Here is a 16,391-nt window from a genome sequence, read left to right as displayed (position 1 = left end):
ACGTCTTTTGAGATACTTATCTATGTATACATAAAAATTATACCAAATTTGCGTGTAGTGTAGGCACGGAAGAAAGAAAGAGCGCGCCGCGCTCTAAGGGGAAACGCCATGTGCCTGGATTAGTATGGGAACCTATGTCGCCAACACGCTGTCACAAAAATTGGCCATATTTTCTTATTTCGAAAGGAATTATGAACCCTCACCCATCACAATAATTTGAACCTTACAGTAAAGAAAATTATGTCGAAATTGCACTACGATTTTTATTTATTGTAAATAGTCATTTATGCTCTATCCCTTTTACACTTGCATGGCTTTTCCAAGAGTGAATGCGATAGGATAAAATATTCGACTATGACGTTGACATATGCGATAGGGATGTGCATGATTCGGTGTGATATCGATAAACGCTTATTAATAATTAGTTTAAGTACACGTAAACTACTCAGTTTTTTATACATATGTATATTATATTTTCTGGCGAAGATTAGGTTACCTACTTACTTTTTAATAAAAAGCGGCCAAGTGCGAGTCGGACTCGCCCGTGAAGGGTTCCGTATTTAGGGGATTTATGACGTATTAAAAAAAAACTACTTACTAGATCTCGTTCAAACCAATTTTCGGTAGAAGTTTGCATGGTAATGTACATCATATATTATTTTTAGTTTTATCATTCTCTTATTTTAGAAGTTACAGGGGGAAAAAATTATATTAGAAACCTCAATATCATTTTTGAAGACCTATCCCCCATATATACCCCACACGTGGGTTTGACGAAAAAATTTTTTTTGACTTTCAGTTCTAAGTATGGGGCACCCTCAAAATTTATTGTGTTTTTTCTATTTTTGTACCATGCACGCAAGTAAGTGTAATTAATATGTATATAAGTGTAGTTAATAAGTGTTCACAATACTTATTAACTAGCACGTTATTATGTTAAGGCATAACAAAGCAATAATGTTGTGTCATCCATCAATATGAATCTCCGATATAAACTCGTATGCAAAATTATTAAAAAACGCTAATTAAAAACAATGGAAATATAGCTGGTCAAGCAGATCTTGTCAGTAGAAAAAGGCGGCAAATTTAAAAAATGTACGCGCGAAGGGATATCGTCCCATAGAAAATTTGAATTTCGCACCTTTTTTTACTGACAAGAATTTGCTTGACCAGCTATATCAGGGCTCTCCAAACCCCGGCCCGCGGGCCAAAATGTATGGGTAGTTGGGTACAATACTATAAGAAAAACTTTAAATCAAATAATCCATTGAATAGCAATAACAAAGTAAGAACATATTTTGTACATAATATAAAATGTGCATAAGCGACGACTTTTTCGATATGATCATCTAGCTAGAGGAAAAACAAAAATAAATTATCAAGAACATGTATGAACCTAAACAAAACTAATTGTGTATTTATACAAACATCGACATCGATAACTTTTTTGATATGGTCCTCGCACTGTGGCCGAATAGCGCACCCGTACATGACTTTTACGCTAAGTAGATTATCAACCTTATCTCATTTACATAAATTTGATTTTTGTACTAAACAATCCAAAAATCCTTGCGGAAACCGAAAATGTAAAAAATATTGAAATATTACATGAAATAATACTTACCGATGATATGAAATGCCTCCATGTCTAATATTTTTTGTCCGGCTAGTGTTTTTACACTCCAAAATGGAGCAGCACGGCATATTTGTAATTATTTGTAATTTTAACTGGAATCGTTTTCACATCTGACATTTCATAAGCGCCATACTGAACTGACAACGACTGACAGTAGCCCGTGGTGAAAGTGTGATCAGCTAATCATAATGCTGCCACACGCTATACACCTACGTTTCGCTTCTATTACTTCTTTGTTTTGTGAGTGTAGGTATCTAAACGGAGGTGAATGCGGTGCAGTGCAGCGGCGCTCGCGCTCAGGGACCGTTGGTATTAGTTCCCAACATCTTTATTTAACTTCCGTTAACTTGAATCTTTTCCGCCGTCTCACTATCTGAAGGTTGTCTGGAAGAGATCGCTATTTAGCGATAAGTCCGCCTGTTGTTACCTACATTTTTGTACCTGTTCATACTTTTGTAACATTTCTTTTGTAGTGTGCAATAAAGCATTTTATTATTATTCACTTTATTTATCTTTCATCTTAAGTTAGGTTTTTTATAATATGAATATAAAAGTAAAATATAAAAACACTTACAAAACAATAAAAAATACATATAAACACATTATAAAAAACCTAACCTAGGGTGCCGCCAGCAGCGGGGCAAGGCCCAAGCTGCCGGTGGTCAGGGCCGCAGAGAGAGGAACTGGCGGACTATCCGCGCCGTTTCCAAGATCACCGCCTTCTGCATCTGGCGCCTTCTGGCCCTTGATCCAACCACCTAGCGAGAGTCTCTCAAGATGTTGGTCGAGACTCTTCGCTATTAGACCGTTCACGAGATTCTCATCATGGGGGATGGTGATGTCAACGAGCACGGCCCGACATTGCGATCGATCTATTATCACAATGTCAGGCTTATTGGCTACAATAGTCCTGTCAGTGATGATAGATCGATCCCAATAGAGCGTGGCACGACCATTCTCGACAACAGGCGCAGGTAAATACTTGTAGTATGGTACTTCGCGGTCCACAAGACCATATAGAAGAGCAAGTTGCTGGTGAATAATCCTGGCTACGAGCTTGCACAGATTATGTCTGTGCAAGTACTCGCCGTTAGCAAGATGAGAACAACCGGAAATGATATGCCTGAGTGACTCTCCGGGACGGCGGCATGCCCCACAAATGTCGACCGTACCGTCCTTCAGGATATATTTCCGATAGTTGTTCGTCATCATTACTTCGTCCGCAATTGCACAGGCAAAACCCTCGGTTTCTCCGAAGAGGTCCCCGAATCGTAACCAGTTCACCGACCCGAGCAGGTCCACATCGGGTCCCGTGAGGGCCTTGTAGAACCGCCCGTGTAGCACCTTACTCTCCCATGCCGCCTTGCGATCCGCAGTACTTAGTACCACAGGTTTGCGCCAGTTCTCGTTTGCCAAGGAGAGCGGCGTGAGGTTCCTGTCTACTGCCACCACAACACGATGCATCCCACACTCGTTGTTAAGGAAATAATTCCTGAGATTGTACACCTGGCGGTTGTGGAGATCCTTGGCGTTTAGGAAGCCTCGGCCTCCACACTTCCGTGGGATGTACAATCTCATAACTGACGAGCGTGGGTGTAGCATGCGATGCATGGTGAGCAGTGATCGGACCCTCCGATCTAGGGCGTCCAGTTCGGTCTGAGTCCACCTTAGTATGCCAAAGGAGTATGTGAGTAGGGGCATTACCCAGGCGTTGAAGGCACGCACTTTGTTGCCTCCTGACAAAAGACTGTTAAGGACTTTTGTGAGCCGACTGAAAAAGCGCTCCTTCACCGACCGTCTAATACCCTCGTCCTCAATACCCAGAAACTGTGACATACCAAGGTATTTATAGGTTTCTGATTCAGAGATAGATCTGAAAGCCATTGTCTCAGAGAGTTGTAAATTTGTTGAATTTACAACCCTCCCCCGCTCTACATGTATAACCGCACATTTATCGACACCAAACTCCATGTTGATGGCACTACTGAAGACTTCGGTAGTTTTCAGTAGGTCCAACAAGTCTTGGCTATTTTGTGCAAATAATTTGAGGTCATCCATGTACAAAAGGTGAGAAATGACTTCACCCTCTCTCCGAAGCCGGCAACCTAGTCCCAAATCTTTCAGCAGGGTGAGGTTCATGAGGAGATTCAGAGCTAGGCAGAACCACAGGGGACTCAGACTATCACCCTGAAAGATTCCTCGCTCAATCCTTATAAAATCCTGCGGGCCAGAGCGGTCATCCCCGCCTCCTGGTTGACGAAGGACTGTAGTCCACTGCCTCATACACGCGCTTAGGAAGGCTCTCAAAGCTGCATCAACTTTATACAGCTCTAAGTCCCTCCCCAGCCATGAATGAGGCACCGAATCATAGGCCTTCTTATAGTCAATCCAAGCGGCTGAGAGGGCCCCCTTGTTCCGCCGGATTTGTTGGCATATGGTCATGTCTATGAGGAGGAGCTCTTTAGTACCACGGGACCCAACCCTACATCCATTTTGAGCGGAAGCCAAAATATTGTTTGCGACAATGTGCGCATTGATTTTTGCTCTCAAAATGGATGTAAGGAGCTTGTAGAGTGTAGGCAAGCATGTGATGGGTCTGTAGTTTTTTGCTTCCGTGGTACTACCGGACTTGAAGAGCAGGAAGGTGACACCAGTTGTTAAGGAAGGTGGGAGAGAACCAAGCTCGAGGGCTTGTTGGAATTGTGCTGCCACTTATTATTATTATTTATATATTTCATTTATATTTGCATATATATCACGTCCAGAAGTAATATATTAATGTAATCTACAAAAAGAAGCATAATAACTTATAAGAAACCATCAAAACATACTTAAAAATCCTAAAAGCTGCATACTGCTCTTACAATGCAGGTACGCCGCGCGACATAAATATTTTTTTTACAGAGTTATAAAAGAAAAATGATTGAGAAGTTTACTATTCTATATATAAGGATAACTAGGCTATTGACAGGTATTTTTTTTGTAGAGCAAATCCTCGTAGTTTTAATTTTGTAGAGGATTTAAAAAAAAAAGGGTAAAGTTTTTTTTTGAATTTTGAATTTCTCGATTTTTTTGTATGGGTGAGTGAAACTAAACAGTCACAGAAATGAATTCTCCATCCTCGAATTATACGAAAAAGACACCAAACTTGATATAGTTGCTAGATGTATGCAGATATAAAATTTAGAGTGATGCGCGCCGGAGGCATTTTGCCCCCCCTCCCCTGCCCACCTGCTGGGGGGGACCTCTCGGCAACCGGGGTAAATCAGCTCAGATCACCCCCAGGAACACCTGTTCCAAGCGGTTTGCTTTGTCTCCAAAATGCAAGGTGGTGGACCTTAGATCTCTTGCTACAAGTCCGGATTATCAATTTAGACCACAAGGTGGCATGGCAATGGCCTCTCAAACGCGCATTGGAGACTGCGTGAACTGTGAAGCAGGCCCGTCTACGTCGTAGGGCCTAAGAGTAAGTAAAGATACTCGTATGTGTCTAAAATGTTAACAGAAATTCTGATACACACGTCCTTATTGCAGCATAAGGACCCTTCTCTATGGAAAGCCACATATTACTACATAGTATAAAACAAAGTCGCTTCACGCTGACTGTCTGTATGTATTCTTAGATCTTTAAAACTACGCAACGGATTTTGATGCGGTTTTTTTTTAAATAGATTTTTTTTTTATTAAAAATGGGCTTACTCATGGCCACTGACTAGCCGAGGCGAAGACGTGGCCTACGATGGAGCGAGTCTGCCCAGAAGGTGCCTGTTCACCCTTGATTTGAAGGTTGCCGGGTTATATGAGCTCGGAAATATAGACGCCGGCAAGGAATATAGGATAGAGTGATTCAAGAGGAAGGTTTATGTATAATTTGTTAACCCGTGCGAAGCCGGGGCGGGTCGCTAGTATAGTTTGTAGCTTTCTAGTAGACCCCGAAGGCTTATCCTATTGTCTATTGTTCAGTAAAACCGCACGTGCTACTTACCTGCAAAAAAGGGTCCTAATTATTCTATTTGGCACCTGAGCGCGGGCTAGTCCAACGCTCAAAAAACCAGTGTAGGTGCGCTCTCCGATAACGCGCCTTTGTTACGCATCTCGACGACACATTTTAGACTGGTTCTGTAGCGTCCGACTCGCCGGCACTCAGTAACCGAAGTACCGATTTTTTATGCAGGTGGTTGTGGCACGTGGCACGAGCGGTTTTTCTTAACAATAGACAATAGGATTAGCCTTCGGGGTCTATTAGAAAGCTACAAACTATAACTCATACAAGTGAGCACGGTAGAAAGAGTCAGTATAAGTGGTATACCTGGAGGTGGTCCTCGGAGCGTGAGGTGCGCACGACGAGCGGCGCGCGCGCCGGCAGCTCGGCGCCGGTCGTGCCGCTAGCCGGTGACGCGGGTTGGGAACTATATCTGAAATACATTCTAAATTTTACATTCATTCTTCAACTATAAAAACGTATGTAGGTGCGCCGTTTCAAATTGTGCAGACCGCTTTATTGATTTTTTTTAAATGATGTTCTTACTCAGAATTAGGAGTTCTTCCAATCCAAATACGAGTAGACAAATCGGTGTCACATAATTTTCATACATTTTTCGTTCTTTCCATTCATACAAATACAAAGTGATACTATGAAAAATATCAGAATACTTTTTTATCTCCTATTAGAATCGAAAGAGATCGTGATACTGATTATAAATAATATTAAAACCTCCCAGGTTCACACGTCAGGGGCCTTACCATGATGTCCTTATTGCGATTCTGTTTAGGACCTAAACTGAATCGTTAAAGGACGAAGCTATAATATAAGTAGCATAACTCCGGGCCGTCCCTTAGCAATTCTGTTTAGGTCCTAAACAGAACTGCTAACGGCCCCTGCCCCTGTTTTAAAAATACTCGAAATCATACTAAATTATATCTCTCGCGTCAAACGATGGTCCCTATGACACTTCATTTTTATATGGACTAGCTGTCACGTAAAATGTTTGTAGACATTTTCTGGAAGTAAAGCACATTAATTTATTTAGAAATGGAACACATAACTAACGAAATACGGTAAAAACATATTCGTTTGAATTATTTTTTTAAAGAAACCATAGCAACGTGAGAGGTATAGTATCAATTGAGACTCCATCGACATGACATGCAAATGATCTGTGATTTAAAGTTAGACATATAGAAAACACATGAGGAAAACGACACTTTGGGGCCAGGGTCAGCATTATCTTTATCGGCCATAAACACATGCAAATGTGTAATAGCGACATCGTATTCCGAGAATAATTTGTACTTAAACGGCAAAACATGTTTGTATTTATTTAAAATAATTTGTTTACTGACATTCCAGATGTATCTGAACGATCAAGGCGCTCACAAACATCTGAACGTATACATATAGGGATTGTTTTGCATAACTGCATAAAATCTAGTCACTAATATGTTCTTGCTAGAGTCAAAGCAATGTATACCTTCTATACAGTAAGTTACATAACTATTTAGATGATAGTGTTAATTGTCGCTAAGGCTGTCATGGCAGCTGCCACTTAAATTTAAAATCTATTTGTTATACTCAGAAGGTTGAAATTATTTTATCACTAATAAAGCGAGTGACACAATCTCATCTGAATCTGATGTGAATCGTACTAGCAGCAACACTAGTAGACGTTACTGACTTTATTTCTGTACAATAAGGGTTTAGATGGGAGCGCCGCTGATGGCCTAGCGGTAAGAGCGTGCTACTTTCAATCCAGTGGTCGCGGGTTCAAACCCCGGCTCGTACCAATGAGTTTTTCGAAACTCATGTAGTCATGTACGATGTACGAAATATCATATATACCAGTTGCTTTTTGGACCGAAACCGGACTAATCCCAATAAGGCCTAGTTTCCCCTCTGGGTTGGAAGGTCAGATGGCAGTCGCTTTCGTAAAAAGTAGTGCCTACGTCAATTCTTGGGATTAGTTGTCAAGCGGACCCCAGGCTCCCAGGATAACGCGAAGAAGGATAAGGGTTTAGATTGGTCAATTCTACCTGCAGGCCTAGCACATGATTGGCGCGACAGTATCTCGCGGCGTGATAGACTACCCGTCTTTTTCTGTGTTAATTAAGGAGGGACGGGTAGTCTATCTCGACGTAAGATACTGTCGCGCCAATCATGTGCTAGCCCGGCTGGAACAACTTACAACTTGTTGGAGTGGTCTCCCAGCAGGCCGGTATCGGGCGAAGAGTTGTGCCGCTGTGTGACCTCCCGCCCTAACCGGCTTTCTATCGGTGACGCTGGCGTTGAATTGTACCTGTAACGATGTCATTTACGATTCTTTAGGCCTTGCTCTTTTCAAGGTAGTTGTCTTTTTGAGACCGTGGTCTCTGGTTGACGGTGAGCGCCATGAGTATCACGTCGTATGGGAAGACTTTTTTTATAGAACGTGTTGTACGCAGCGTATACAGATGTAGGGCATAATTGTTTTCCATGGTATTTTCTCGGAAACGTTCGTATTTGTGATGCTACTTCAGTCAACTTCAGTACTTTTTGTACCGGGACTGACTGAAATAGCAAGACACGTTCGTACGTTTCCGTGAAAATACGATGGAAATTTGACAGCAACGCCGGTGCAAGACCACACTTAAACGATTTTAGGCCTCGTTAACCGTTATCATGTAGGCCTCGAATATGGTCTGTTTGCCCCGAGGCCGCTGGCCTACGCGATCTTCAGTTATTCTGATTTACAACCTTACAACTCTTTCCCGTTAAGTTTCTAGATGTGTTGATATATTTACCTATGGTAATGTGTCCGGTGCATAGGCACGTGGTTGTTGTGGTGTGGATGCTCAACCCTCGACAGGTTGAGCATGAGATCCCCCGTCATCATGTAGGCCTCGAACTTGGGCTGGTTAGCCCGAGGCCGCCGGTCCACGCGGTCCTCAGTTAGGAGGGCCTCGCAACTATCGCCCGATTGCACGGCCGACCCGTTGCTTGAGGAGTTGCTCGATGAGTTGCTGTTGGAGGATTTGCTTGATTTACTGGAGGGTGGTGAGTTTCTGGAAGTAACAATATTGGTAGTCAGGATAGGAAAAGTTTACGGATTGCCAATATAATGCACTGATTATATCCCTTAAATAAAATATGAATCACTTTTTGAGAGGCATTAGTCAAAAACCAGTTCTTAGTTGATTCATCTTCATCTTCCTCGCGTTGTCCCGGCATTTTGCCACGGCTCATGGGAGCCTGGGGTCCGCTTGGCAACTAATCCCAGTAATTGGCGTGGACACTAGTTTTACGAAAGCGACTGCCATCTGACCTTCCAACCCAGAGGGTAAACTAGGCCCGTAGTTCTTAGTTGATTATTACATTAATAGTATAAAGTAATAAAATTGTTTAAACGAATGAAACACTGTTTACTTCAGCCTGATGCAACTGTATTGTCGAACCGCTAGACCGTGAAAACGAAACACATACTTGCACAAGTATAATATTGGTTATTAGTCTATGAAGTATGGATCGCCGGTTAGCATTCGTCACAAGACTGATGGTCAACGTCAAACAACACACGTTTCGTCACAAAACGATAGTTAAACTTGGCATAACACTATAAACATAACTTAAGTTTGGTTTTCAATTGCCCACAACTCAAAAAGAAAATTATTCAAATATAAACGACATATTTTTTAACTACATATAAATCTGACGTAGGGGGTGACTTTAGGTAAAATACCTAATAAATGCCTCTAATAATCTTTCTAAAAAAGAGTGCAAAAACTGATCGCAACTTATGCAGTAGAGTGTAATACGTTGAGTCCCTTATACCGTATACTTCAAGGCAGGGATGTTGCGGATGCCGATTTTTTGACATCCGCGGATGCGGATGCGGATCTTTAAAGGCTCACATCCGCGGATGCGGATGTCAAGATAGTACCATAAAAAACGTCAAATATTACATTTTAGTAATTTTTTTTTCAAAAAACCGGCCAAGTGCGAGTCGGACTCGCATTCCAAGGGCTCCGTACAATAAGTCCCACTCACGCTTGACTGCTCATTTCTAATAGGTTTTTTGGTTAATGACTAAATTACCTAGCAGTCTAGCACTTACGCCGATGCTAAGACGTTCCTGTACCGACCTGTTCCACATCCGCATCCGCATTACATCCGCATCGATTTTATGCGGATGCGGATGTTGAAAATAATGCGGAAGTTCCGCGGTTGCGGATGCGGATATTCGCAACATCCCTGCTTCAAGGTATGTAGTTCTAATCGATTTCATTACCTACTCTCTTACTCTTACCTAAGGGAATAGAGCTGATTAGATAAATAATCGATAAAGTTTAATAAGGCGGCGTCCCAGCGAAGTTCAATCAAATCATACAGTATCGAGTGATTTATTATTTACCTCCTATCGACGTTGTTTACCCAACTTTATTAGTATGTTGACATTTTAAGGTTCAGTCAGCAGCAAAAGTTACTAAGCGGGCGAGGTGTTCAATATTACATATTACCTTTGACACGCTCTTATTCTCTTAACAATAAAGTCCTGTCAAGATCATTTTGAACTCCTGGCCCGCTTAGCTACTTCTGCTGCTGACTGTTCATTTCATTGGTTACGTTTCAACTACTGCGATAATAATATTAATCTGCTGCTGCTGTCATATTACAAATTCGAAAGTAACTGTTTGTCTGTTAACTTTTCACACTTAAACAGCTGAACCGATAGAGATAAAATTTTGTATGGTGATCGTTTGAAGCCCAAAGATGGATATAGGATAGTTTTATCAATTTTCATCGTCATTCCACGCAGCGGAAGTTGCGGGCATATGCTAGTATTTTTTATGGCAGTAATATTACAATATTTCAACTACATGTAACTTTTTACAATAAATTTAGAGTAAAATAATACGCATGGACTGTCTCGTAACCTGTCAACTCGTAAGAAAAAGAAAAAAAAAAATGTAAGTATTCGATATTGGCACCACACTGGCTACTTGAATTTTCGACAACCCCGAAACATCGTCATGTCATTACATTCGTACCTATATATCTACTAGCTGTTGCCCGCGACTTCGTACGCGTGGATTTGTATATTGGTGGTTATATATTACTACATTAGCTTAGAACATTGTGCAGCAAGTGATTGCGGTAGGACGGTTAATCATTTGTTAATTATTAATATTATACAACGCATGAGACTTTGTCTTTCACAACCTACGAAGTTTCAAGCCCCTAACTGAATAAAATTGTCCTCGATATAATCCCTCTAAACCCCCTTAGAAGATTTTCATGTCCTCTATTTAATAAAACCTACTACCTAACTACCTATTTACGAAGTTTGAAGTTCCTAGCTTTAAATAAAATTTGAACCCTATACAAACTTTCAACCCCTTTTTAATCATTTTAGGGGATGATTTTTTAAAAGCTGAAATTATTTTTCTTGTATTCTAATAATATGCCTTTATACAACGATTCAAGTCCCGCACTCAAAAAAATGTTTGGCCTCCAAACAAATTTTCAACCCCTTTTTCACCACCTCGGCGGATGAATTATCAAAATCTCTGAAATTAGTTTTCTTCTCTTTTGATAAAATACATTTTTACAAAGTTTCAAGTTTGTAGCTTTAAATAAAATTTGAACCCTATACAAACTTTCAACCCCCTGTTTTAACCCTGTTAGGGGATTAATTTTACAAAACGCTAAAATAACTTTTCCTGTCTTCTAATAATATCCCCAAATAGAAAGATTCAAGTCGAGCGTTCGAAAAAATGTTTGATATCCATACAAACTTCCAACCCCTTTTTCACCACCTTAGGGGATGAATTTTCAAAAACGCTGAAATTAGTTTTCTTGTATCTTAATTTAATACCTTTTTGCAAAGTTTCAAGTTCCTAGCTTAAAATAAAATTTGCACCCTAAGACGAACTTTCATCCTCTTTTTATCCCCCTTAGGGGTTGAATTTCCAAAAAATAGCAATTACTTTCTTGTAATCGGCTATTCTGCCTTTCTAAGAAGTTTCAAAGCATTTGTAATGGATTAAAACTTTCAACCCCTTTTTAATCCTGTTGGGGGATGAATTTTACAAAACGCTGAAATTATTTTTCCTGTATTTTAATAATATCCCGAAATACAAAGATTCAAGTCCCGCGTTCGAAAAAATGTTTGATATCCATACAAACTTTTAACCCCCTTTTTACCACCTTAGGGGATGATAATTCAAAAACGCTGAAATTAGTTTTCTTGTATTTTAATAACATATATTTTTACGAAGTTTCAAGTTCCTAACTTAAAATAAAATTTGAACTCCATACAAACTTTCATCCCCCTTTTAACCCTGTTAGGGGATGAATTTTACAAAACCCTGAAATAACTTTTCCTGTCTTCTAATAATATCCCCAAATACAAAGATTCAAGCCCCGTACTCTCAAAAATATTTGATCTCCGTACAAACTTTCAACCCCGTTTTTACCACCTCGGGGGAAGAAGTTTTAAAAACGCTGAAATTAGTTTTCTTGTTTTTTTAATTAATTACCTTTTTACGAAGTTTTAAGGTCCTAGCTTAAAATAAAATTTGCACCCCAGGACAAAGTTTTATCTCCTTTTTTACCCCCTTAGGGGTTGAATTACCTAAAACGTCGCAATTCCTGTTTTTTGTCATCGGCTATTATGTCTTTCTAAGAAGTTTCAAAGCATTTTTAATGGATTCAAACTTTCAACCCCTTTTTAACCCTGTTAGGGGATGAATTTTCAAAAACGCTGAAATTACTTTTCCCATCTTATAATAATATCCCCATATACAAAGTTTCAAGTCCAACACTCACAAAAATATTTGATCTCCATACAAACTTTCAACCCCTTTTTCACCACCTTGGGGGATGAATTTTCAAAAACGCTGAAATTACTTTTCCCGTCTTATAATAATATCCCCATATACAAAGTTTCAAGTCCAACACTCACAAAAATATTTGATCTCCATACAAACTTTCAACCCCTTTTTCACCACCTTGGGGGATGAATTTTCGAAAACGCAGAAATTAGTTTTCTTGTTTTTTAATTTAATACCTTTTTACGAAGTTTCAAGGTCCTAGCTTAAAATAAAATTTGCACCCCAGGACAAAGTTTCATCCCCTTTTTTACCCCCTTAGGGGTTGTATTACCTAAAACGTCGCAATTCCTTTTTTTTTGTCATCGACTATTATGTCTTTCTAAGAAGTTTCAAAGCATTTGTAATGGGTTCAAACTTTCAACCCCTTTTTAACCCTGTTAGGGGATGAATTTTCAAAAACGCTGAAATTACTTTTCCCGTCTTATAATAATATCCCCATATACAAAGTTTCAAGTCCAACACTCACAAAAATATTTGATCTCCATACAAACTTTCAACCCCTTTTTCACCACCTTGGGGGATGAATTTTCGAAAACGCAGAAATTTGTTTTCTTGTTTTTTAATTTAATACCTTTTTACGAAGTTTCAAGGTCCTAGCTTAAAATAAAATTTGCACCCCAGGACAAAGTTTCATCCCCTTTTTTACCCCCTTAGGGGTTGTATTACCTAAAACGTCGCAATTCCTTTTTTTTTGTCATCGACTATTATGTCTTTCTAAGAAGTTTCAAAGCATTTGTAATGGGTTCAAACTTTCAACCCCTTTTTAACCCTGTTAGGGGATGAATTTTCAAAAACGCTGAAATTACTTTTCCCGTCTTATAATAATATCCCCATATACAAAGTTTCAAGTCCAACACTCACAAAAATATTTGATCTCCATACAAACTTTCAACCCCTTTTTCACCACCTTGGGGGATGAATTTTCGAAAACGCAGAAATTAGTTTTCTTGTTTTTTAATATAGTACATTTTTACAAAGTTTCAAATTCCTAGCTTAAAATAAAACTTGCACCCCATACAACCTTTCATCCCCTTTTTAACCCCCTTAGGGGTTGAATTTCTCAAAATCGCTTCTTAGCTCTTATACATTTTATAAATGCAACCTAGTGTCCAAATTTCAACTTTCTAGCGTTTGTAGTTTCGGCTCTGCGTTGATGAGTCAGTCAGTCAGTCAGTCAGTCAGTCAATCAGTCAGGACACGTGCATTTATATATATCTATGAACGAGTTCGGCCAATAAGGTAATGGCCCGCTCGCGTGCGACCCGCGCTTTTGAACACCTTACATAACTCAATTACAGTTGCCGATCAAGATGGGACAAATTGATATAAATAATCTCACACTAATTCGTAATAACAGGGTGCCAGAATGGTGGTTGACTTTGGAATGAACGGCGAGACTGGCGAGAGTGACATTTCTAAACTGGAAAGGGGGTTACAAGATGATATACTGATGTATGTGTCATTATATATGGCAACTGGTTGTCAAAAGTTGATGTTTGACTATCTAGTATGCTTAGCACGAGTGTACCGCGATTACATCTTGCGCGCGAGATAAGCTATCCGTCATTTTCTAATTAATACAGCTATAAAAAGCGGCCAAGTGCGAGTCGGACTCGCCCATGAAGGGTTCCGTATTTAGGCGATTTATGTCGTATTAAAAAAAAACTACTTACTAGATCTCGTTCAAACCAATTTTCGGTGGAAGTTTACATGGTAATGTACATCATATATTTTTTTTAGTTTTATCATTCTCTTATTTTAGAAGTTACAGGGGGGGGGACACACATTTTACCACTTTGGAAGTGTCTCTCGCGCAAACTATTCAGTTTAGAAAAAAATGATATTAGAAACCTCAATATCATTTTTGAAGACCTATCCATAGATACCCCACACGTATGGGTTTGATGAAAAAAAAATTTTTGAGTTTCAGTTCGAAGTATGGGGAACCCCAAAAATTTATTGTATTTTTTCTATTTTTGTCTGAAAATCTTAATGCAGTTCACAGAATACATCTACTTACCAAGTTTCAACAGTATAGTTCTTATAGTTTCGGAGAAAAGTGGCTGTGACATACGGACGGACAGACAGACGGACAGACGGACAGACAGACAGACAGACATGACGAATCTATAAGGGTTCCGTTTTTTGCCATTTGGCTACGGAACCCTAAAAAGTCGGGTAGTCTATCTTGCACGCGAGAGACTGTCGCTATGTCGCTATGCCTACAGTTATCAATCACAAAATCATCTGACGCCGTAAAGTTCTGCTGTCAAACTCGTCGTCGGTCGTTCTTGTCAACTTGACAGCGTGATAAAACGGTGTCCGTCACTTTTTACCCCTCGGTTTTAAAAAGTGACCGTTATTTTATCATGTGGATAAATCCATCCACAATACGCCTGCAGGCTACGATTTTTTCAGCCTTTGCAACTCTTCGACAGTCAATAACTCTTTGGTATTACCTACTTACAGTAGTAAGACTGGTATAAATAAAACCCAATTTTGGTCATATGGGGCTAGATATGAGCGCCGCGCCGGCGCGCCGCCGCCGCCGACAAAATTTTCGCGCCGCCGCCGCCGACGCTGCGCTATCGGCGTGGCATCGGCGTGACCTTGGTAGCTAGTACTACTTTCAGAATCAGATAATATGTTTTTAATCGAGTTTAGATCATTAACGGCGCCACTTCAAATAGTTTATAGCCATTCAAAAGGTATTTTAGGCCCAATATAATTCAAAAATATCGAAGGCAAATGCAAACTTATCTGTCTAGTAATCGCGCTACTAGTCTTGGGAAAACGAAATTATTTAATATCAATTTTAACATCAATATGCTTGTAAACAAACTGATTTCCTTCCATTTTTATTGTGGGACATTCCACATTACAATTTATAGATTGTATATATACGATAGTCAATAGACATATGTCAATCACAATGAAAAAATTAACTGTGATCAACTCTGGCTAACGTGAGACTCGAACCCACATCTTTGGATTACCGATCCAATGCATAACTAATTTTGCCAGCTAACCATCATCATTTACCGCGAATTTAACCATTGCAAGCATGGTTAAACGTCTTTAAAAGGTATAAAATTAGGTTAATTTTGAGATATTAAGCGTTTCCACGTCCAAACGTCCGGCCGTTGGCTTCGCACGGAAGGGCGTCGGAATCGGGTCTCAATTAAACTTGGCCACTGTTCAAATTTCAAGCTTTGCTCTCTCACAGCTCAATCTTTGGCTGTGCATCGCTCGCATGGAATTAAACCGCTATCTGAACCTGCAAGTTTTTGGCCCTGGTTGGAGCTCAACTTTCGGCCTGTTTTAAAATGCTTGAGCATTGGTCCTTATCCGATCTTAGCTCCATTGCAGCTCGGCCTTTGGCGTCGCACGAATGCGCCCGCAGGAAAGCTCCAGATCTCTTTAACACTATGGCTTCAGTCTTTATCGGCCTGTACCCTCGCTCTGCTCTCTAGCAGCTCGGCCTCGCACTGAAGCGCGCCGCAATCGGCGCTCCAGGCGTTCGGCCGTCAGCCATGCTTACACTTGGCTTTCGAACTTAGCTGTATGCTTACCTGCAGCTCTTCCTCTGGCCTCGCATTGGGAGGCGTCGAAATCAAGTCTTCGGTGTTACATGGAGCTCGGAGTTGGGCCTCACTTTTTGATATAAATCGGTTTTATTGGGTCGATATTGGTTAATGACGGAGCTCAATTTTCTTTGGACTGTCGACAAGACGTTTCCCTGATCATAGAGAAATATAGTAAGACAAGAGTGCTCACTCCATACATCAGTTCAGACTATTAATTTCAGTGTCTACATCTAGCATCGAGTAGCGGAACTATCAGTACTGCTACTTGACAATAGATGTAGCACCGTCCGGAAAGTCTTATC

General features: G+C 40.2%; 1 protein-coding gene across 1 annotated transcript in view; it reads right to left on the bottom strand.

Annotated features, from left to right (window-relative positions):
* LOC134649742 (PH and SEC7 domain-containing protein) overlaps positions 1-16,391 on the bottom strand; it is a 67,260-nt gene that overhangs the window by 22,649 nt on the left and 28,220 nt on the right. Inside the window, exons 5-7 of the mRNA XM_063504572.1 lie at positions 8,414-8,674; positions 7,819-7,929; positions 5,946-6,051 (exon numbers count right to left, since the gene is read on the bottom strand). Of these exons, the coding sequence (XP_063360642.1) occupies positions 5,946-6,051; positions 7,819-7,929; positions 8,414-8,674 (478 nt within the window). The remainder of the gene's footprint in view (positions 1-5,945; positions 6,052-7,818; positions 7,930-8,413; positions 8,675-16,391) is intronic.

Source organism: Cydia amplana, chromosome 7 (genome assembly GCF_948474715.1).
Source record: "Cydia amplana chromosome 7, ilCydAmpl1.1, whole genome shotgun sequence".
In the NCBI taxonomy this organism is placed as follows: Eukaryota; Metazoa; Arthropoda; class Insecta; order Lepidoptera; family Tortricidae; genus Cydia; species Cydia amplana.
This window is presented reverse-complemented; position numbering and strand designations above follow the sequence as displayed.